The 23,010-nt window shown below is 34.4% G+C and overlaps 3 protein-coding genes across 9 annotated transcripts; 2 read left to right on the top strand and 1 right to left on the bottom strand.

The window, feature by feature from the left end:
- Positions 1 to 503: 503 nt before the first annotated feature.
- On the top strand, positions 504 to 5,819 carry Bma-exoc-8 (Uncharacterized protein; the record flags this gene model as incomplete). Of its 6 annotated transcripts, XM_043080570.1 has the most annotated exons (13): positions 504 to 579; positions 852 to 1,016; positions 1,516 to 1,691; positions 1,833 to 1,977; positions 2,074 to 2,200; positions 2,413 to 2,686; positions 2,820 to 2,903; positions 3,051 to 3,173; positions 3,781 to 3,981; positions 4,153 to 4,335; positions 4,632 to 4,825; positions 4,995 to 5,121; positions 5,676 to 5,819. In XM_043080570.1, the coding sequence occupies 13 exons, from the start codon at positions 504 to 506 to the stop codon at positions 5,817 to 5,819; spliced, it is 2,019 nt and encodes a 672-aa protein (XP_042936504.1). The 6 variants fall into 6 exon arrangements, with proteins under 6 accessions (XP_042936504.1, XP_042936505.1, XP_042936506.1 ...); XM_043080571.1 differs by having other exon boundaries at positions 1,833 to 2,200; XM_043080574.1 differs by lacking the exons at positions 504 to 579; positions 852 to 1,016 and having other exon boundaries at positions 1,566 to 1,691.
- An 859-nt stretch (positions 5,820 to 6,678) lies between these two features.
- On the top strand, positions 6,679 to 8,304 carry Bm12942 (Uncharacterized protein; the record flags this gene model as incomplete). The annotated part of the gene is made up of 5 exons (XM_001901356.1): positions 6,679 to 6,898; positions 7,015 to 7,078; positions 7,192 to 7,354; positions 7,712 to 7,908; positions 8,136 to 8,304. 5 exons carry the CDS (start codon positions 6,679 to 6,681, stop codon positions 8,302 to 8,304), a joined length of 813 nt encoding a protein of 270 aa, XP_001901391.1.
- A 2,804-nt stretch (positions 8,305 to 11,108) lies between these two features.
- Bm12943 (Uncharacterized protein) lies at positions 11,109 to 20,811 on the bottom strand (the record flags this gene model as incomplete). Of its 2 annotated transcripts, none has more annotated exons than XM_043080576.1 (23): positions 11,109 to 11,123; positions 11,321 to 11,490; positions 11,708 to 11,942; positions 12,269 to 12,417; positions 12,696 to 12,833; positions 13,202 to 13,288; positions 13,462 to 13,599; positions 13,897 to 13,983; positions 14,379 to 15,014; positions 15,201 to 15,480; positions 15,589 to 15,719; positions 16,003 to 16,111; positions 16,420 to 16,485; positions 16,663 to 16,782; positions 17,087 to 17,290; positions 17,530 to 17,685; positions 17,904 to 18,017; positions 18,220 to 18,377; positions 18,512 to 18,636; positions 18,991 to 19,221; positions 19,393 to 19,570; positions 19,926 to 20,201; positions 20,520 to 20,811. In XM_043080576.1, 23 exons carry the CDS (start codon positions 20,809 to 20,811, stop codon positions 11,109 to 11,111), a joined length of 4,095 nt encoding a protein of 1,364 aa, XP_042936510.1. The 2 variants fall into 2 exon arrangements, with proteins under 2 accessions (XP_042936510.1, XP_042936509.1); XM_043080575.1 differs by having other exon boundaries at positions 11,696 to 11,942.
- Positions 20,812 to 23,010: the final 2,199 nt, after the last annotated feature.

The raw sequence follows: 23,010 nt of genomic DNA on the forward strand, positions 1-23,010 counted from the left end.
ATGTTAATTAAGAAAAAATCACTCGTTGAGCTATTACACTATAAAGAAAGAGGTCATTCTCAAGATCGATGAAAGCATTCTAGGACTGACATATGAATCAACCATCAATCAATCAATCACTTAGTGTGCTTAATCCTTCAATGTTCGTTTCCCGGATGCTAATCTTTTAGCCATATCGGGAACAAATCACCGCTCAATGGCATGTACTCAACACCACTGCAACCTAAATTTCAAAAAACCGCCAACCGATACTTGTGTTGTAGCGCTTTCCGTGATTCCTCGCTGCATCAATGAAGGGAGGAGGAGTGGATCAGAGAGGAGGGGTTGACAAGGTGGAGAGAGGAGGGTATTTATCAAGATTGGAGTATTTGGCATGTTTGAAGTATGCTTGTCGTTGTAAGTTATGTCGGTCGCGTATGCTTCCATCTATTGTGTATTTGGAGTTGTGTAGATGGACTGCTTCGTTCATTTTTACCATTTTAAAATATTCCCTGAAGGCTTCGATGATATCTTCAAATACTATGGAAAATTCGATGATTGATGATCACTTTAGTGAGGAGGATTTTGACGCAATATCTTGTTGGTATTTTTGCTTAAAAATTTTTTTTTTTGGATATCACTTCAAACTTGCTGAATTTTTAACTAAAAAATGTATTGTAAAGTTTTAAAATTTTTTCTGGTGCTATAGGTGTAGGTTACTTTATCTTCTAAAGTGTAATTCACTCCACTTTTGTAGCTGAATGTCTCCCAAACATGATTTTGACGCGGATTACAATGACAAGTCAAGTCCTGGCAAATTAGTTTCTTTTTTAGAAATGAAGTGAAAGAACTTTAGTTTTTTATCGTTTTAGACGTTCGGGACCAGTTAAGAGGTATGAAAAGTGGCGATGAAACACGACAGTTGCAAGCATTTCACGCTAGATTAAATGTAGCTAATGCACAATCATCGGAATTAGTGAAGAAGAGTGTCTTTTTGAACTATAAAAAGTTCATCGATACTGCCAGAGAAGTTTCATGTTACGTTTCTTCATAGAGTTGAATGTATCCTTTTCCTTTTCAGCACTATATAGTTTTGCCGTTGATCCATTCCATTAATACTCTCCCAAATATGTAAGGTTAAAAAGATTTCTTTGTGCTTTTTCTAGAATAGATTTTGCTGACGATTTTGGTAACAAATGTCTAAACAATACGAGCCCTGGAACCTTTTTTCATCTGTTAACCGATCAGTTATGTAATTATATAACTCTTTGAGCTTTTTTAATTTCGTAGACTTTTTTAATCGTTTTGTAAAATTTAAGCATGTTTTATCATTTCAAAGTGATCAAAAGAATTTAAAATATTGCATACGAATGCGGTTCATCAACCAAATACAAATATAAATCCACAATTTCAGTTGTAGTTGTATTTCTATTCAAAATTTCTTTTTTGCTTCTTTTTTTTTTTCTTTTTTTACTAACTTTTCTTGTATAAGCTTTTTTTTTTTTATATTCTTCGCAAGCTTTTATTTCTTTTTAGATCTGGAACGGGAAATATATGAACTTTCATCACTGTTATCAGATCAACGGATGCTTATTGAAACACTGATGCAGATGACTGGGGAAGATCGTTCTTCCATTGGAACTGCCAGTCTTCACACTTCATTCAGCGTTAACCCAATGAATGTATTGATGCAGAAAATGGACGGTATTGCTGTAGGTTTTCAATTACATGTTTTGATAGTAGGCAGTACTTTTCAAAGCAGCAGTGATATATCTTATTGAGATGTCATGTTGCTGCTTGCATTAAATTCTTTTATGGCTTATTTCCACTTACTTGCAACTTGTCCCTTGCAGTCTATGTTAAATAATTTACCAACTTCTGATCGAGTAATCATGCACGGTGAAGTAGTTCAGTTGGACAGCGACAACATGCGGCCACAACACAATGTAATGCTTATTTTGTTATCAGACCGACTACTCATTGGACAACCATCTTCAGGTTATATTTCTTCATGTGTTTTAGTTTGTAAAATTTCATCGGTTATTCATTTATATGTGGTATCATATATGGTATTAAGAAATGTTATTATTTTAGGAAAATATCGTTTTCAGTTGGAATCTTCACATCCGTTGAACAATATAGCAGCTGTTAATATCAAGGATAGAGAAAATGGCGAAACTGTGACCAGCATGTTTAAGTTGTTGATTTTTCCAGGACAAAGGTATTTTGTCTATATGGAGGTATTCTATCAATAAGATACCACTAAAATACATGGTAGACGTTAAGAGAAAATATGTATACTAGAGCAGTTGAAAGAGGAACTAAACTCAGTTAAATTTGGGAACACGTATTTTCTTTCAATACGCTTCATTCTCAAGTATATAAGACTACGTCAAGAAATTAATTTAATCTTGAAGAAACATTCCCAAACAGGTTTTTTCTTGCTGAAAATGCCCGAATTAAAAAAGAATGGTTGGACTGCATCGAGAATGCCAAAAGAGAACTCCTTCATGAGGGATCATTAGTACGTCAAGCAACAATCCGTGGGAAACGTCGACATGACCTGTCAGCGAAGATGGAATTAGGTAATCAATTTATGCCGGTTGCGGAGTCGGTTGCTATTAAATCACCTGATGAAAGTGCATGGCTCAATGAATTGCCTGCAGAATTGGATGATTGCATTGCTCATCGAGATATGGAACACGCGGTACTTTTCGAAGTTCAATTCATAAGAAAATATTTGAATTCTTAGAGAAGCTTGTGGTCGAAGTGGGATAAAACTGCTGATTCGGAGAAGTATGGACTTTGAAATTAAAGGATCGAACAAATCTGTATTTTAGGTAGAGTTGATAATGGAATGGAAAAGTTGCAACACAAAAGAAGCAACAATTGATGCACAGCTGACACTTCGTGAAACCCAAATTGTGCAGTTACTTAGCGAAAAGGCAAGGTGATTTTATTAACACGAAAATGATTTTTCAACAATGACAATGGAACCCTTGAAATGCTTTTGGAAAGTTGATATAGAGAGGTTTATTTTTATAACTCAATTTTATGTTTTATTAGTGCAGGTTCGTCGTCCAGGTGCTTTACATGGTGGTCCTCGAGCTATCAAGAAAGCAATCAACCTTTTAACGATTCTTGGCCGAGCTTCACAAGCAGTTGACCTTTACTTGAAAAAAAGGAGCACAGTGGTTAGTTACTTGTTTATGTTTTTTTTTTTCTTCGGATATGAGGTGATGAAGAATGGCAATGAACATTTAAAGTTTTTTGAATATTGTTACTTCAAATGTATGGGTAACTGCATTTTTTCTTACGATTGGAAAATCTCTGTTAGACTGTTTAAAGATTAGAAAATCTACGGAGTAAGAGCTGTTCATATAATTTATTTAATGCCCAATTTCTATCCATTTCCTTTAATGTTCGAATTCGATATCCATTTTCTTTAATTGGTGTATTTTAGTAGGACTTTTCGTTAATATAAAGCATAGCTTTCGGCTTTTACAGTTGATTTTGACTGGCACTTTTACGATGGTGTTTCCTATATTGGATAATCATTTGTCATTGTCGCACTATCCACGTTTTACGTGTTATTGAACACGTTACTGAAAATGATTGGCATTGGAAGTTTCAGTTTTAAGATAAGATATAGAGATTTTTAATGATAGAATTCACTGCCGTTCTTATAAAATCACGAAATTTCCTGAATTATGAAAATATCATAAGTCAAGTTTGAAATTGCCAACTTTCTCACTGCGGATGATACTTTTTCATAAATTTTTCTTTTTAATTCATTTTTAGCTGCGGACAACTACTCGAGAATTGACAATGAGCGAAGAACCATTGTCGTATGTACGACAGTTATCACAACAGTTTTTAGATGTTATATCAGATGTTGTTAAGGAATTCTTGATGCAACCTGAACACTTTTCTCTTATATTGCATTGGTGTTCTGGTGAATTAAGTGTTATGCTGTCTTTAATACGAAAGCATGTTATCGAGGTATATAATCAATGAAACATTAATCTGTTTGGAAGGGCTTTTATCACTATGGAATTTGTTTTAAAAGAAGAAAATTATCATTCTGCCAGTTTGTGTGCATGCAAGATTTATTTCAGTAAAGTTCAGAAAAGAGGGAAATTCTAGAAATCTTTTTTTTTTTGTTTTTTCTAGGTGGCACCAACAATGGCAGTGCTTGCACATACTTGGCGAATATTGATGATACATTGCGATAATTTAATTACAGTTGGTGTTGATTTGTCTTTTGAAGTACATCGTCTGCTTGCACCATCACTTAAGATTGCAATTGAAACAAATTTTAGCAACATAATCGAATCAGTTCGTCTTCGAGTTTCTGTAAGTTCTATAATACCTTAGGAAACTTTCTTGCTTTCGTAGCGGTGAGACTTTACTGGAGTATAATTACCATCCTTCATCAGTCGAGAGTGGATTGCATTAATCCTCTTTAAGTGATTGGTTTCTGAATTTCAAAGTTGTCGATTTTTAAGTCTTAATTTTTTTGTGACCCTAATATAATGTTCCATATGTTTGCCAAAGAATTAAATTTTTCTCCCAAAGTTGTTCCTGTAAAATTCACAATATATTATAGATACTTTGTGCAGTTCCTTAAGCTCCTTCATAAACATTTTTAGGAAGAGCGTTGGAAAGCATACCATATGGAAAGTGAATCGAATGTGAATCGTTTTATAGAGGAAATGTCTGATATGGGACTGTCAGTTGATTGGGCACTGTCTACCACGCAGTGTTCTTCCATTAATATTACCCAGAATGCCTGCCACTTTTCTCGAGTTGCCTTTATGTTGGCTCGCGACCTTGCAATGATAAGGTTATTAAAATGAAAAGGATTTGAACTGTTTCTGTAATGTCGAGATTTTTTCGACTTTGTAATGTTATTCTTATAACTGTCGTAATCATTCCTTGCATATATTTGACATTTGCAGTGTTCCTTGAAGTTGTAGTACAGGTTTTATAAGGAAATGACAATATTTCTCCAGATCTTCACATTTACGCTATCTCACTGACTCCTTCATGGTGAAGCTTTGGAGTGAATATTTAAATCATTTGAAAAGCGCGCCGCAATCGTCTTTGCAACAATATACATCAGTATTTGTTATTTCTCAAGTCAGCGATATTTTTCTTTCTTCGGTTATATTTTTTCACTGCATGGATTCTGGTTCAATCAAATGTTTTCAAATCACTAGAAAAAAAATTTTTTCTGCAGTTTTTAGTACCTTAATTTCATACGCATCCATATTTGAAAATTTTTTCAAATTTTTATGAAATTTTTCTGAAAAAATAAATTTCTGAAAAAAAAAAATACCAAAATCGACTCCTTACGAATTTACAAATCCAGCATTTCTGAGAAGTTATCCATATTATATCGAAAATTCCCTTGTTCCTTCCATATATATATATATATATATATATATTACAACAATCTTTATGCGCTGATGTTTATAATTTTTTGATGCGAGACTATTCCTTCATTTGATCTCATTAACAGCTGTAGCGTATATTATTTACCAACGATTACTCTCGATAAATTGTAATCAGCAACCAAAAATAGCATATAAAATTCTTATTTTTCGTAATATTTAACGAAAGGAATAGGTTACAAAAATAATTATTTTACCCACTATCAAATTCAATTAATAATTTTCAGCAATTCTTTTCAGTTGTTGCCTCTCTGTGATGCAATCTACGATGAATCTGCACCAGGAATATTGTCCGAACTTTTGCAAACAAAATTTGGAATTTTGTTACGGTATCGAGGGAATTTTCATGTGGCTTCTAGTGACGAAGACGTGGCACATATTTAGGATGCTAATTTATTGATATATTCATGATCAGTCTTTTGTTGTTTTAACGATGGACATTTTTCCTTGCTTTTAATATCATTACAGATATTTTTGATAAGATTATCTAAAGTAAATATATGATAAACATTTGAATATATATGTATATAAATTGTTTGAGCTTTGTCGCGAAATTTATTGCTTCCAAGCCTTTTGTCGACTATAACTTCGGTATTCTGCAAAGAAACATTATCTTCCAGAAGAATTTAAGTAAAAGAAATTCTTGCTAAAATCTTATTTTTACAATACATCTTTTTCCAAATTATATGTTTTCCAAATTGCATGGTCGATAAGTGTTTTAGGTCAGTTTTTTTGACTTGAATTCAAATCTAGTTCGCTTAGCTGTAGAAAAGTTGGGTTGTCGCTGGAAATCGTGTGGATGCTGTTTTTTCTGTGCCAATACTTTTTTGTCTTTTTACTTTTATCAACAGCAAGATACGACGAAACGCCTGATTTTTGTTGTCTTTGGTTGCTTATTTGTTTGTTAACTTATTAGCATATTCATTCCAACTGAGTAACTAGTATTTCATTTATTCAATAATTATTTAGATGTATTGCATACATTGAAATATAATTCGTGTACATCAGAGTTCTTGGTAATGCAGGTTTGACTCTATGTAAGCCATCTTTGTTCCCGTGTTACAATGAGATGCAGAGTTTGTTGAGTACTGCATTTGCATACTTCTTTGTTTCCTGATGTAATCAGGTTTTCTCCGACTATTCAGAAGTAAATACTGAATATGTATTTTGCTATATCAAAATAGTTTCAGTCACTTTTGTGTATTAAAGTGCTGCTAGCTTGCACGCTGAAACACGATTTAACATGTATTCAGTCGTCGAAGGTACCAGAAATCTGGTAGATAAGGTGCGTCATCGTGTTATCAGTGGTACTTTTACTGGTAATCGTTCATCGTTTGGTTCCACAATAAATCTCGCAAATGAATGTGGCATTCCATCGAGAGCCAACTCGATGGGTTACACTGAACTAATGGAAGGTTCAGTGCCTTGTCCAAGTTGTAAGGGCTCTGGGCGAATCCCGAAAGGTAGAATTTTATTTAATTTGCTACTTAATGTATTGCTCTTCCTCTCTGAAAGTTTATTTGTTGGGAAATCGACATTTCATTTGAAACGAAATACTCTTTTTTTTTTTTTTTTTCAGAATTAGAGGAAACATTGGTGGCTCTAATTCCAGTTAATGACGATCGTTTGAAACCGAAAAGAACGTATGTTGCCATTTCTTATTGACAGTTTTCTGTTTAATTTTAGTTAAGATAGTTTAATTTCTATTTTATTTTAGTCTTTCATATAAGTGATTTTAATGCATACTGTGTTGCAGCTGGCTTTACGTTTTTTGCGTCGTTCTTGGCTGTCTCTCATTGGCAGGTGTTGTAATTTTCTTATTGGTACCACGCGCGATTTACCTAACTAGCACAAAGCCACCAGTTGAAATCATAACAGTTTTTGACCACATGAGTAATCATATCAGTTTTCATTTTATGGTAACTTTTAAACTCTCTTTATTATTAAGTCTTGTAACTTTCATTTCTGTTAGTTTTAGCAAGTGAATATCTGAGAAATATTCCCTTTATGCTATTACCAGTTTACCATATTTCATGCTGACTGATGGTGATAGAACTGTGTTATCATTAAATGAACTTTTGGAAAGTAATAATTCCATACGAGGTAATTGTTAGTTGTTCAAGACATGAGTAGTTCAAATCATTGTAACTCATTCACTTTTTTTTTTTAAAGAATTTCATCACCGCAAAAAAATTTCATTGCGTTACATACTTGTACACATAACATGGATATGTCTGCTATACTCGTAAAATTTATATGTTTGTGAGAAATTGTAGAACGAATTCAATATATCCAATGCAAATTACTATTCTGTAAAAGTGCTAAATTCATCGGCTACAGTCTTATCGAAATTTCAACCTTGGTCAACAGACGTCATTGGTGTTGGTGGCAACACCACTGATGTATTTGTTGGACCAAGAAACAGTCGAAAGTTGCAGTTCAACAATACAGTGACACTAAAAGGTGGTGTCGCGTAAGTTTGTTTTTCTAAAAGGGCTCATTATGAAGTTGATGATTAAATGCTTGCTTTTACATCAAATAATTTCAACATGTGGTGATGAACTCTGTTGTAAGAAATATTATTTAAATAGGTGGAAAATGTAGATTTAATTCAGTTCTTTTCTAGTTGTTGCACCAATTATATTTAGAAATAATTTCATACTTTAAAATGTCTTCTTAACAGTTCCTTCTTCTTTGCAGGGAATACTGTCAAGCGCCATTTGCGCAATTGACTTCGCTCTATGTTAATATGCAGTTTGACATATCGGTTACATTGGAATATTTAAATCATCGTGAGCAGGCAACTCTCTCTGTTGTTCAACAAGTCTGTTGTGTGCCATCTGGCAACTGTACTGCTACTGAGTGGTGATAGTATATAGATTGATTTTTTGATGTTTACGAAGAATTTGACTATTTTAATATTTTATTGCAGAATACTGCATTCCCATCTCAGTAATATAAATGAACTTCACCTTTTGTTATGTTCTTACTATAGTTGTATTATATAGTTACCTTTTAACAGCAGTTTTTCTCGAAATTTCCTATTTAGTTAGTGCACTTGAATTTCAGCAATTTTTATATTTACAGTGGTTCTGTTTTTTTCCTAATCATAGAAAGCTTTCTGATTGGAATTTGATATAATCGATGAAGTACTAAGTTGACAAGACGGGCAAAAAAATTCATTCAGTTCTTCAGGGAATCTAAGTGTTTGAACATCATCTGTCCATCATCGTTTTTTGAGATCATTTGTAGGAATTTACTATCCCGACGTTTACAATAAAGCTATTCAGCTTAATCTTTGCTTAACTGGATAAATGTTCTCTATATGCATAGAAATTTCTATATGTTTTAAGACTTTAATCTATAACGAAATTTTATTGCAGAATACTGTGTGTTATTGAATAATTTGTGTCACTTCTTAATTCTCATTCTAATAATAATTTGAAAGTACTTGAAATGCGTGTGACATGTACGTTTATTTGTTGGCTTCCGTCTGCTTAATTGCACCAGTCTCTGTTTTAGTTTGTTTCTATATTTATTGTCGAAGATGCTATTTTAACAATCGAGACCTAGAGCTCCTCCTGCAATTGTACCTCGACATGCTTCAGATGTAATCAAAGCTAAATTAATTTTAGTTGAATTAGTACAGAGAATTGTGGGGCGTCAGATCTCTCTCCTTTATCAACAGCAAGCATCACTCCAAAATTTATTTCAGCAATTTTAGCTAAGGAATCATTGTGGTAATGGGAAATTGTGGAACATTATCACATCATAAGTTGCACAGCTTTTCGTGTCAGAATTTACCGTGAATAACGGAGGGATGTATCAGTACAGTTTACTTGCACATTAATGTACGCAGTAAAACATCGCGTTTTGTGTATACATATTTAAATGAAAAAGTCAAAATAATTTAAGTATAGAATACCGCAATTCAAAACTATGAAGCAAGACAGTAAATATGTGGCAACTCGGTACGGGATTTTCAAAATCCTAGTTCAACATTTAAGACTGATCTCTATTTCTAAATAAGTAGTCCGAATTTTCAGGCTCCCAGTTTAAATTTTAAAAAAGAGTATGCAGTACAGAAAACAGCAAAACAAATTTTTATTCTCTCAATAATTTATTCTCTTCTAACCTATAAAGTCCGAGCAGTTTTTTAAAGACTGAAATTAGCAAAACACAGTCAGTCCAGTGAGCATCAGTACTGTGTCACTTCAAGTTATGTTACACTTATTACAAGACTGTCTTAATAACGAATATACAATGTATAATTATAGTTCATATTTCAGATGAAAAAAACCGTTTGAAATTAATTCACCAACAAACACCTACTGCCTGCCTATTCTAAACACCGCTAACCAAAAGGCGTTTGCGTGATTTATCAAATCATTTTGGATTAAACAAAAAACGCTTCAGGGAAAACAAATAACATTATTATCGAAAGACATTTCACGTTTTCCTCATGCGTGCATACAATATTTGAAAAACAGAAAAAGACAGTGCACACGACACACGTTATCAATATACCGAACATTAGCACAAAAAATGGCTCTTTGAGAATTGCAAAGACTTCCGAAAATAGTGACAGGAAAATTGTTCTATTGTGGCAAATATCCCAGCAGAAATGACGCACGCACACTGAATCAACCACAGAATATTGAGACACATTGTCACAATGTTGATTTGAATTTCACATCAAATTAATCCACTTAATTGAAGAGATAAAACGAAGTATAATGAAAACTTATTAAACGTACAAAACACACTACAAATTATCAAATGTTGGAGAATTGCATGCTTTTAATATACAGTATAAAAAACAAGAGAAATGAAACGACAAAACAATTTTATGACTACGCAAAACGACGAGATCGCAGGGACAAAACTACGCACGAAGATCAGTGCTTCGTATAAATAAGCTTCTTCAGGCTATGAGCTGATACTCCTTTTTGATATGTCGAAGCTAATTTTTGTGAAGTTTTGACAATTTCTATATAGTTCTACCCTAAATCTTATATTCTGCAAAATAACCAAACATGAGCTAATACGACTTTCAAAAAATAAAAGATGAGAAATAAAACTATGGAAAAATGAATTTTACATTTTAAACGATAATGCAATAACGACAAGGATAAAATACTGGGGACCTCATTAAGGCATAAATGTTCGGATTTTAGATGAAAGATGGCACTGCGCTATGAGAAAAATAATTTTTGAAACTGAGGGAAAGGCTAGACGAATCATTAACTCCAAGCAAAACTAATATTTGCCAACACTTACTAAAATTTAAGTTCCAACTTTCCATCTTTCAGTTATAAGAAAACCAATCTTAGTAGAAAAAGTCAAGATACAATTAAAAAATAGCTGAAAGTGACATAAAAGCTTAGTGAAATTATCTTAAAATTCCGGCAAATTATTGTACGATCTTCAAGTCCTGTAACTACACCGGTTTAAAAACATAAATAAAAACAACGGCGAATAAGATAAACAAAACAAAACAAAAAAAAAACACAAGTACGAAATATGACCTAATTTGAAAGTTGAGCGCGAACCGAACTCCCATTTGAACAAAATAGCACTGAACGGAAACATCGCATAACAAAGCTGTTTTTCACATTGATCAAAAATGACTCGAACAAGTGGTAATTAGTTGGTACCATCGTTTCTATACAATTACGACGTTTTCGGCTGAAGCATAATCTTTATAATCGACGAAACTGAGATGAGAGTAAGACGGCAGGTGGGCGTAGTTTAGAATTTAGAAATAATTCATTAGCGTGTTTTGAAAGAAACGATTCATTTTCATATAACTTTTCTCAATAGAATCTAAATGTATACATCGATAAAGACTGTGGATATCCAGAATCTAAAAAATTTCTTCTTACCTGCTGCTTCAACATTTGCTGCTGCCGAGCCACTGTGGCAGAAAAATTATTTTGAGCACTTTGTACACTGATATTCGCGAAAGGAGGTTGTGTTGGAGTGTTCCCACTACATCCAACAACAATACTACCGGGACCACCTACACGTCTCATATATGGAGCCTGATACGCTGCTAAATTCATCATTATTATTGAAAATCACAAACTTCAAGATTTTTTGCTTATAACTTTTCATTCTATTAAATATATTACAAAAAGAGATCGATGCCGAAAAAATTAGCTAAAGGAACCTTCTTTATTATCTTATACACAAATATCAGATAGGAAAATGCATGAGCTAAAACGGAAAAGACAGAAATTTTGGCAAAAAAAAATTACACGGAGTCGAACCAAATGTTGGGACGGTAATTTCATCTTCGTCATCATAAGACAATGCTTCCAGCGATAAATCTGCCTTACGGCGATTACGCCTCGCTGTCCCCGAAACTTTTGGCGAAGATCTCTGCGGCTGCTGCACATCAGTTATTGTCACCGCTGAAACCAACCCACCCGTTAGTCTTCGCTCGTCATCATTTGACTGCGATAGCGGAAGCACTCCGTTGCATGACTGAACATATCCGCGTTCCTAAATTTGAAAAACAGATTAAAGTCATTTACCATCAGGCAACTTATAATGTATAAGAGGAGATAAAAAAAAAAAGAAGATATGAAGATTGCCAAAAAAGACAAAAAAAAATATGTATCTCAAATCTAATCTCTAAATCCAATGTTAAAATTTTTGGAGAATGCTGCACCATTGTGTCTTGAAATCAGTAATCGACAGTAATAAAGCTAACGCATAATGTTCAACTTTGAATTCACAAGTAACGTCTAAAAGAAAAAAGAACGTGTTAAAGTATTTTCTATCATAACTTGAAACACGTTTTGAAATTAATAAACTAAACCACTCACTTTTAACATGTTCAGTGATTCATGCCCGTTGGTCAAATGGTGATGTTCAGCTGTGTTGTTTGACCTTTGATCGCCAATTCGATCACTAATTCTCTGGTCCTTCTGTTGTCTAGCAGATAGAGTGAGACCATGCATTTCGCTATTTCCACCTGAAATAAAAATTTAAACAGTCCAAAAATTATCTTGACAATGATTGAAATGTTAAGGTCAAAAAATAAAATATTACATATGAAAGATATCATTTGCCTTGAAAGCGAACCAAAATAACCCCAAACAATGAATATAAAGGAATGATTATACATGATTCTTTTTTCAATAATTTTAAAGCTTAAAACAGTCAAAGAATTCTCTCTTTACAAGTTAAGGAAACAGTTAAAACTCGATAATTGAGAAAATTGGTTAGCAAAAAAATAAACATAAACCATACCGTGAAAACTTTCACGACTTGCAGAAACTAGCGTTTTACTTGACGGAAAGGCAGAATTCCCTGTCGCCTGACCATTATGAGAACCACTAGCTCCGACTCCTGAACCTTCTATTGCATCAGTGTTTGAAAACTGCTGAGCTGGAAAAACTTCGTGTAACTACACTCGAGTCATTTCAAATTCATTATCCCATCAAAAGCAAAATATTAAATTTCAACGTTATAAAAGATTTTATTTCCGTTTTCACTCTAACATACTTACGGAATAAGCTTAGCTCAAACTCAGTTTACTGTCCTTTATAATCAAAATTGATAAGCATTTTTAAGATGACTTGAATTCAAAGATTTTTCCACATCATAAAAAATGTTAGCTTTAGATGCTTATCTTTAATACAAAGAACTTTAATACAAACCAAAGACAAAAACGAGATAAAACAAACATAAGCTCAAAAATAAGAATCTAACTTACATAAACCATTTCGCTCAATCTGCTAAGAAATAAAACTAACCTTGTTGAGAGCTCTGAAATTGCCCAGGTTGTTTGATTGCATTCACCGGTCTCATACTGTTGTTAACGTTGTTACCCATCATTTTTCCTACATGAATAGAGGGATTCAGATCTTTTAACTGACATGCACACTTTACGAAGATTTTACACATTACCCCAGCAAAAGCAAATCTCTAAAAGCTCACTTACTAAGAAGAGTTGAATTTAAAATCAAATTAATAACCAACAATCAAATGTACAAATGAAAAACGAAATACAAACTGTCACTAGTCCCAGTCTGTTCAGCCGTCGAAGACTGAATATTTGTTGATAAACGATTCCGTGATCCACGAAAATAATTCGAAATGCTTGTCGAGGAAAAGCTGTCTTGATCGGAAAGTGCTCGCATAACTACTGCATCTAAATGGAACAATTTCAAAGTATTATCGAAAAGACATAGATTTACTAAAAATATACCGAGATAGGTAAAAGGACAAAATTCTTGCAATTAAAAAGGTGAAAAGCACGATAAGCAATAATGTGGGTTCTTCTTGAAACATTGAAAAACTGCCTTCTGATTAAGTAATTAATATATTAATGCAGATCCAGATCGGTTTCAATAGCTGCAAATTTTCTCTGTCAGAGAAAATTTGCAGCTTTTAGATTTCTAATTCTTATTCAACTTTCAAAGATAACGTGAAAAGACTTCATAGATACCTATAGTAGAGTTGATCGGATCTTTGTCATATTCAATGGAAGCAACGTTCGAATCAGTAGTTGATGCTCGTGGTGTTGCTTCACCATCTGAAAACATTCCTGAATTCACCTAAATATTTCTGTGCCAATTTCAGTCATTGTTTTAGCTATGTATTTTTAAATCGCTGAAAAAGAAAATAAATCATTTTCAAACTTATAGACAAAAAAAAAAACGTCTGCAGTATCAAAACAATTGGAGATGTACATATTCGATTTTAATAAAACAAGGAGCCTTATCACCACTGTAATACAGCCAATATGACCCCATTGTAGATAAACAGCATTTAATGATTTTTAATCTAAAGAAAGGAACTCATTTTCTAAAAATTTAGTAACGCGGTCACTGTCTGACCAATTTAGTCTGAGTTCATTTCATAGTATATGGAACGTCCAATCGCACCAATGGCATCTATAAATGCAAATGAATTAATAAGTAAATGGACCTGATCGCGATGATCGTAAATCATCAATTCGCCCACAAGTTGGATGCAGTTGTGACTGTGAATGAACAGTTGGTGGAGCACTAAGTGGTGTACGAATAGACTGTTGCTGCGACAATGGTGATGCTGCATACTGTTGGTGTGTTACCGCAATATGTCTCGGCTGCTGCTGTCGGGTAGTAAAGTTGCTGCTATCTTTTTGGGGTGATGATCGAGGAGTATAAGGACTTGGAGAACAACTTGGTTGTGGTGGTGGGCTCATAAATAAATTGGATGCCCCTTGTGCTGGCTGCTGTTGCTGCTGTGGAGATGAATAACCCCGAGAAAGTGATTGTTGTTGCTGAGATAGACTGAGAGTACTCGGAAAACTACACTGCCGCATTTGAGTTTCACTACACATTTGTCTCATGTAACCAACACTTTGATGCTGCATTGGTGATTGGATGTCATACCGATTTTGAGGAGGCAACATACGACTGTAGTACTGTTGTTGTTGTTGGTGGTGGTGATGCTGCATATGTTGCTGAGTATTTGTTGGCCGCTGTTGCATTTGCTGTTGATGGGAAGCCATCAACGTTGCCCCAAATTCGCTTGATTCGGTCATTGGTTCAATGGAATCCAAATCATTGTAATCACCACCTAAAAATGGAATGTCTTATTAGCAACTGCAATATGTTAATCGATATTGGCTTAACTTTTATTAAATTTATATTTATAGAATTAAGGATTTGCATTTCTAAAAGTTAAAACAATGCCAAAGTGAAAAGTCTATAAACACTAACTGAGAACTTGTGAAAAGTTTATAAACACTAACTGAGAACTTACAGTCATCAGCAATATTAGCACCCAGTTCATCATCCATTTCAAAATCACCTCCACTTTGTAACACTGGCAAGCAGCTCTTTGGCTGCATGTCTAGACATTGCTGTTCTGCAGAGAACGGAGGCTGCTGTTGCTGCGATTCCTGCATTTGCATTGGTATTGTTTGCTGTTGTTGAGGTCGTGCAGGTACACTCACTTGCTGCTGTGACGGTGAAGACTGCGAATAAGTTAAAGCAGATGGAGGTGTTTGTTGATTTGCTGGCTGCTGGTAGGTCATATTTGGCTGAAATCATAACTAAGCTTGGTTGGAACCTTAACTTCACCAAAGACCGTAGAGTGGAAGTTGCCAAACAAATAAAAATTATGCAGTTCATGGAAATACTAAACTTACTTGTTGTTGCTGATATAGTGGCGACATCGTGCTGCTAGACTGTGATGCTGGCGAATAGTCAATTGACGCATTCCGACTAGTCATAGGAGATGTATGGACACTGCCAGATGAACCAGCACTCATCTCGGATACTGCAATAGAACCATTTCAAAACAGAGCAGCCATTCCTTCATTTAGATCTGTTTTGATCGTAAATGCACTGATTTCAACTTTTGCATGATCTATTAAGTTAAGATTTGTTGCACTGTGGTAATATGCTTATTTCCCATATTTACTATAATAATTCATCACATATCCCAATATTGTAAATCCAACTAAAATCCAAAAATAATTCTATTTACTGAGAATGTTTCAGATGATTGTATACATTACATATGCAGTAGCATGAGAAATTTCATTTTTTGATAAACAAACCACTATCTGTTTGAGGATAAATCATTCGCGAATGATGCGACTGATTGTTTTGCCAATGATGATGCATCTGACCACTATACATTATCTGTGGACGCTGCTGTGACATAATCTGAAATTCAGAACCACTTTATTAAAATTTGCGTTTTTAAAAACATAAGAACATATCTTCAACACTACTAATTTTAAGCAAACAAAAAAAGCAATAACGAACAAATAGTATAAAAAATAAAAGCACAAAGAAACAACAGTAAAAAAGGATTTTCGCGACTGCTTTTTAATTCAGGGAAAGCAATCACGTACAAGTTTCCATGAAGGAAGGTCGAGAAGATAACAAAAAAATAAAATATTTAAAATGGATTGCTAAAACTTCTTTACTTCTTCTTACTGAAAAATCATGAAAAAAGACCCAAAACGTACTTGTTGCTGGTGCTGTGGAACCCAAACGTTTTGTTGCTGATAAAAAGAAGGATTTGAAGATGGATTCTGAAAGTTTTTAAAATTAACAAATTGCTTCTCAGGTATGTTTTTATTGAAGGATTCGAAAAGAGAACATAAAACAATGGGTTCAGAAATAAATCATGAAAAATCGCGCAAAAAAGTTCCAGAATTTAAAGATATAACCTCAATTCCAAATCTGCCAAAAAACTTTTAATGAACAACCTGCATTATTGGCCCAGTTTGTGCAGGAACAGCCGGAGGAGAACGAAGTGTTTGTGAAGGATACCCTTGCGGATGCTGTGCATAAGTTATGCCGACACTCGGCTGACCACTATGCATTACCTGAAAACCAAGACTTATCATTGTACACCAATTTAACTCCTTAATGTGAATGGACGAAGGCTTACAGACTAGTTACTTTATAGAACCGCAGTACGTCAGTAGGATCTGAATAATCTACCACAGAATCTACCACAGGGACTGAATACCAAAAACCTCCTTATTATAGTGCTGTAAGCACTCGCAGTTCCGAAATTGAGCCATTTAGTTCAAAACACCAATATTTTGATTAATCATAGGTATTTCAACAAATCGGCATAAAGCATCGCAATTAAATTACAAACTAATGAAAAAACATTAATGTAACCTGTGACATGACAGTAGGCCTATCCACCGTATGAGCATTTGCAGAAGGCACTCGGCTATTCATCTGCTGCTCCATTATGAATTGCTGTTGCGCCGCAGCAGCAGCCGCTTGTTGTGCTAATTCAGCTTCTTTCAACTGCTTTTTAGTTGGTCGCTTTCTTTTCTTGGGAGGAGGAGCAGCAACAGACATTTGACTGCCAGCATCCTTAAATAGAACTTTCTTGCAAATACTTCAAATTTTAAATGCAAAGTGAATTGAAGATATAACTGTGACGCTTATATACAAACAGTGATATACTAGATGATTTTTTGTTTAAATTGTGGAATCGGAATAATGAATGCAAAATGTGGTAATTTATTGCAATAGCAAAATGAATAAATAGACATACGACAAAGAATCGTAAAAAATATCCTTTTCGTTCTGTTAGAATTAGAAATTCTTACATGTTCCAAAGAGACTGTCTGGTGAAAATGAACTGGCAATGGCTGTCCAGTAAGTCTTGGTTGCTGCTGCACGTGAATATAATGAGGAGGCATCATTTGTCCCTGCTGTGCATAAACAGCATGCTGTTGCGGTATTTGTCCGCGGACTGTGAAGCCCTTAAAAATATCATGATATAAACAACTCTTTATGCGAAATAAATAATCTATTAAAGTTTCTTATACTTGAATCACGATTCATCTTACTTTTTATTTATATATTTATATATATATATATATTACTATAGGTGGAAATGTTATTACATTTTTAATCGGTCATGGAAAAAATGAAAATAAGAAATCACTGCTAAAGTCAAATAACATCATTTAAAACCTACAGAGAGCATTGGACGTCTCTGGTTGTATTGAGGATAATATGCCTGAGGTAACTGCTGCGCTGGTGCACTCTGCTGTTGTGTAGCAACTACTTGCTGATGTCTTTCCATATTGACCTGGAATACACAATGTGATACAGTATCTACCATCGGTTCGAAAGATAACAGCAATACGGACATGACCTAAAACGGAGCATCAGAGCAAATCCAGTACACTCTATTTATGGGCTTTTATAAAAGAATTATCTGCACTGTACGTTGTCACTGCCAAGTGACAGTTGATAAATGTGTCGAAAAAACCAAAAACAAAAAAGCATGCCTCTTGTTGCGTTGGCCGCATTTGCTGTTGTTCAGAATGTGCATGTGTTGAGGTAGTTAAGTGAGAAACTTCCACTGAAGTTGCTGAAGGACGCATTCGACCAGGCTGCACTGGTGTATTCATTGTGCTTTGTCCCATGTACGGATATGACGAATAACCTGCATACATTAAAAATTTTTTAAATTTTCATCCTCCTTCAGCTTCCACTTACAATATAAACAAGCAGCTTCAATGTAACCGAAATGTGCTTACATGCCGAAACTAAGGTTTTGTAAGAAAAAAGGTATCATACCAACAGTTCCCTGAGTTTGTGGAGAAGGGGCTGACATGTGCTGCATTATCGGAGCAGCAGAAGGACGCGACATATGTGTATGTTGCAAATTATGCATACCAGCGTTAGCAACTGGTGATGAACTTCTGAAGATTTAACAACGTTAATAAATAATTCAGGATAATGATGCTCAGATTTACAAATTTATGGCAGTTCTGTGTAGCAGTAGAATTGTATCATAAAAAATATAACCGTTAAATTTGGTTAGCTCCATCAACACTCAAGTGCATGTAACGAGAAATGTTCAAGACAAAGCTGTTGCCGTCTACACTTGGCATTTATTAATTATAGCGCATAAAAACAAGGATGGAAAGATAATAATATGCCTTAAGAGGGAAACAGCAAGGTTGAACATTACACGTAAAAATATAGTGAATAAGAGAAAGAAAATTAAGCTGCACCGTGATTAGCAATGTGAATAAATGTCCCTCTGGGATTACCTTAATAAATTAACCAACAATGGGCTGCTAGTATTAGATGTAGTCTGAGATTGCTGCTGCTTTACAGAAGCCACTGCATTAGTTGCATTGGATTGTCCACTAACTGTCCCCATATAACCATGCATCCCAACTCCTGTTTGATATATATCATTATTAATTACACCAGCTTTTCGTTTACCTGGTATATGACCAGCTGAAGTTGATGGCGTCAATTCATGTCGACCATTCTCACTGTAAAGCAGTACATATAATGGATGCACATATCCTCAAACAAATCAAAAATGTAATTATTGATTCGAAGAACTTTTACTTTCCACTAAAAAGAGATTTCAAAGCATTAGAATGATTCTCAAAAAGAAAAAAAAAAGCAAAATTCTGGAAAATTTCAATTGAAAAACGTACCTTTGATAAGGATCATAAATATTTGCTCTATCAGTAGCATTAGCATTCACTGGTACACCAGCCAAAGAATTCATTTCAGAACCTGTACTGGGATATGGAAGTGAAAGAAGGCTTAGTGTTGCATCATTCACAACCACTGGTAACAGATTTGATTCGCCCACTTTCACTGAGGTTATACCTAAAAATGTGAGACCGAATTGCGTATTTTAAGTCACAAGATTTTTTTAAGCACTTCGAAGAAACAGTACCAAAAGGAATTAAAAAGCAGTAAAAGAAATTATCACTTTTATTGCAGACATTATCACCACCTAATCCTATCTCTTAAAATAAAGTTTGGAATATTCGTGACAAGAAACCCAGATTTTGCCACTGTATAAGCAGATCATTATGCATCAAGGTTTGAAGAAACTAAGAACAAGTGAATTGAATCTTAAACAACTTAGCATATCTCTGTCACTTTTTTGCAATTCATTTTAAATTCTACAACAAGTGAGACAAATTCCAAATAAAAGTTTGTAACATTGAAATCATACTTAAATGTTTCAATGTAGCTGGTTGTTTCAATGCTATCCGCAGTAATTTATGGGAAATATTAGACGGTAGTAAAAATCTGCACCGACGACGTATAAGTCGAGACAACTGACAATCCTGCAACGTTGCTTTCTCGTCAAAAATACTGGTATCAGCTGTACTAGTAGACGGATAGGTTTCGTCTGTCAGCGTTCCTGAACTGGACGACAAAAGGATATTATCCGTTGGTACACTCGATGAAGGCTCATAACTGCAGCTATTGCTCTTCTGTTCTTCCACTGAAAATAATCTTAATATGTTATAAATGCATTAACACTGAAACCTTCATCTTTGATAAGCCTCTTACGATCACCTTGAATATATCAATACATTTTGTAAAAATATTTGGTTTTAATTTTTTGAAAAAAGTTTTCCAAGCTCTTTACCTTTTTTCCTCGTAACAGAAATAAACGTGGTTAGAAATCAAAAACTGCTAGACGTAAAACTGTTTCTCATACTACAGCACTGGCTTTACAATAAATCAGAGAATACTTCAACTTAAAGACTACTAATGCATTGTATTTGAAGCATACAAAATATTTTTTATCATTACTGACCTTTGTTTAATGACACTGTAGAACAAGGAATCAATACACGACCGTCAACCGCTGATGAATTTGATAGGCTTGTAGCGCCAGTGACGCAATCAGGATGTGACGATGAAGAGGTTGATGAACAATTTGGAAAATTTATTGGAGTTGTTGCCGTTGAAATGGACGCTGCCGGAGTTGTCCTATCAGTTACAGATAGATTATGTGTTTCTGCTGTTGCTTGTTGGTTGGTACCAAGCGACCGCTGTTCAGATTGCGGTTCTACACAAATACCGGCACACGACCACTGTTCGTTCATGCGGCATTCATAAGACGCTGTAAAGAAGACTATCTAAATATAATTTTTTCACTTATTTACAGTAATGTTTATAGATTCCTATTTAGAATATAGAAGACGAATTTTATACAACTGGAACCAATTTATAGCAGAGAGTATAGGAAATTGATTTCACGAAAACTTCAACCCCTAATTTTAACATAGAATGCACTTTTAAACCTAAAAAGAAACCACATGAAGCAAGCATAAAAAAACACCAACGAATAAAGCAAATATCATTTTTTAAACTTGCATTTTGCGCGAAAAGCTTTTCACCGCCGAATTTTGGCCGCGTTCATTAGACTAACAGGAACCTGAAAAATGGAACAATAGATAAATTAATTAATATCCCAATATTTCGTTATGCGTACATAAAAAAGTAGGTAAAGAAGCCGCAATAACTATATTACAATCAATTCTACTGTAGTCTTTTCTATTAGTCCCTCTTATGTTCAAAAGATTAATCGCTTAATTTTAAGAAATTTTTTCATAGTTTTAACATGATACCTACCATTCTTTTCTCACTTCAACTTCATTTCTGTTAAAATATTCGTATGTTTCCTAGCAGTTGTAAAATTGGAAATGCATTACAGCACATTTTTCTTCCTTACCGAGTATGTCGGATAACGCTTAGCGCTATCGTCTCGTTCATCTCGGTTACCGGTTAAGAAAGGAGTTATCCAAACATAAGTGTAAAGTTCTCAGTCCTTTTCTTTTCACAATCATACCCATGCATCATGAATAAAGATCAAAAACAATAAAAAATCAAACTGTCATCCAACTGTGCATAGTTTATAATATGCCCACATCCATCTACATTAGCAATCAAATTCACCTGATACAGCCTTCACGACGAATATATAGCCAAAATTTATACAATAACGAGAAACGATAGCAAGAGGAGAGTTCACAAAAATTGACATATTCTTCAAATGTGAATAACAAAATATTTAAACAGCGCCCACTTAGTAATCAAGTAATATCTTCCCATCATCTCACTATCAACTCATCCCATTTCTCGGGTCATCGTACGTTATTCGTTTACTTTGTCCATTCACACCTTCAAATTTTTTGATAGAGAAAGTCTCTTATCTGCTCTGTCATCCCCAATTTACCGTTTTACTGGTAATCAACAATGACATTTGCGCAACCTTGAATGTATACTTTACAAATTCATAGATAAAGGATTACATTTTAAATTTAATCAAAGCAAGAAATCGTTAACCGCCTGTTGATGCACTCAAGATCGGAAGAGTTCCAATCGCTGCATATCATAAGTACGACTTCTGTTAGCAATAAAGACCCAGACAAAAGACTAGTTGTCATCCAACTGCATATAGTTTATAACACGCTCCACACACACCTATATCAGCAGCCGTATACAACATATATAACTTTCAAATTAGTTTCTATTTTATACTTCAGAAGTACACCAATAACACCGATCATACTAGATGTCGGTCGAATTACAATTGTTTTAAATAATTCAATGTACGCAAGAGTGAAGAATGCATGCACACTTGATCTGATATGAGAAACTATGATAAAAACTAAATTGTAAGCTTAAGCTTGGAAACAAAAGAAAAAAGAAAGAGAAAAAGAAATAAACACTGATAACATATAATGTCTCCTCACGGAGACGTCACAGTAATACGAAGCAGCTTATTTACCATCCTCATCAGATCGATATTTATTAACCAGAAGTGAAGTTAGCATGAACATCAAATGAAGTTAGGGAGAGAAGACAAGTGACCTTTCTAGCAATCAGTAATATATTATGAGTCGAATCTGGTTATAAAACTTGGAATCTAAATTAAAAAGAGAATATGAAATGTCGGCATATAGTCTAATGGGCTGTCGTGGAGAAGAATCTAAGTCATATCTACGAATAATGACTGATCATCAGTTAAGGGCCTAACAACGCATCACTACACGCTATACCCACTGCCCACTAGCACAAGAGATGAACTACCTGCTAGCTACAGCGTGATGCATCAACATAAATATGGTAAACCATTGTTAAAGTAATTCCCGGCAACAACGAATTGTAGGAGTGACCGTCACATTTGAATGGATCTAATGCAGCTGGGCTGTTGGCCAGAATGTCGCCTTGCTACACTGATACTTCTGCATCCCATAACGCCACACTACAATATATATCTATCGGGAGGAGAGTGCCAC

The sequence above is a fragment of the Brugia malayi genome (assembly GCF_000002995.4).
Source record: "Brugia malayi strain FR3 genome assembly, contig: Bm_v4_Chr3_scaffold_001, whole genome shotgun sequence".
NCBI lineage: Eukaryota > Metazoa > Nematoda > Chromadorea > Rhabditida > Onchocercidae > Brugia > Brugia malayi.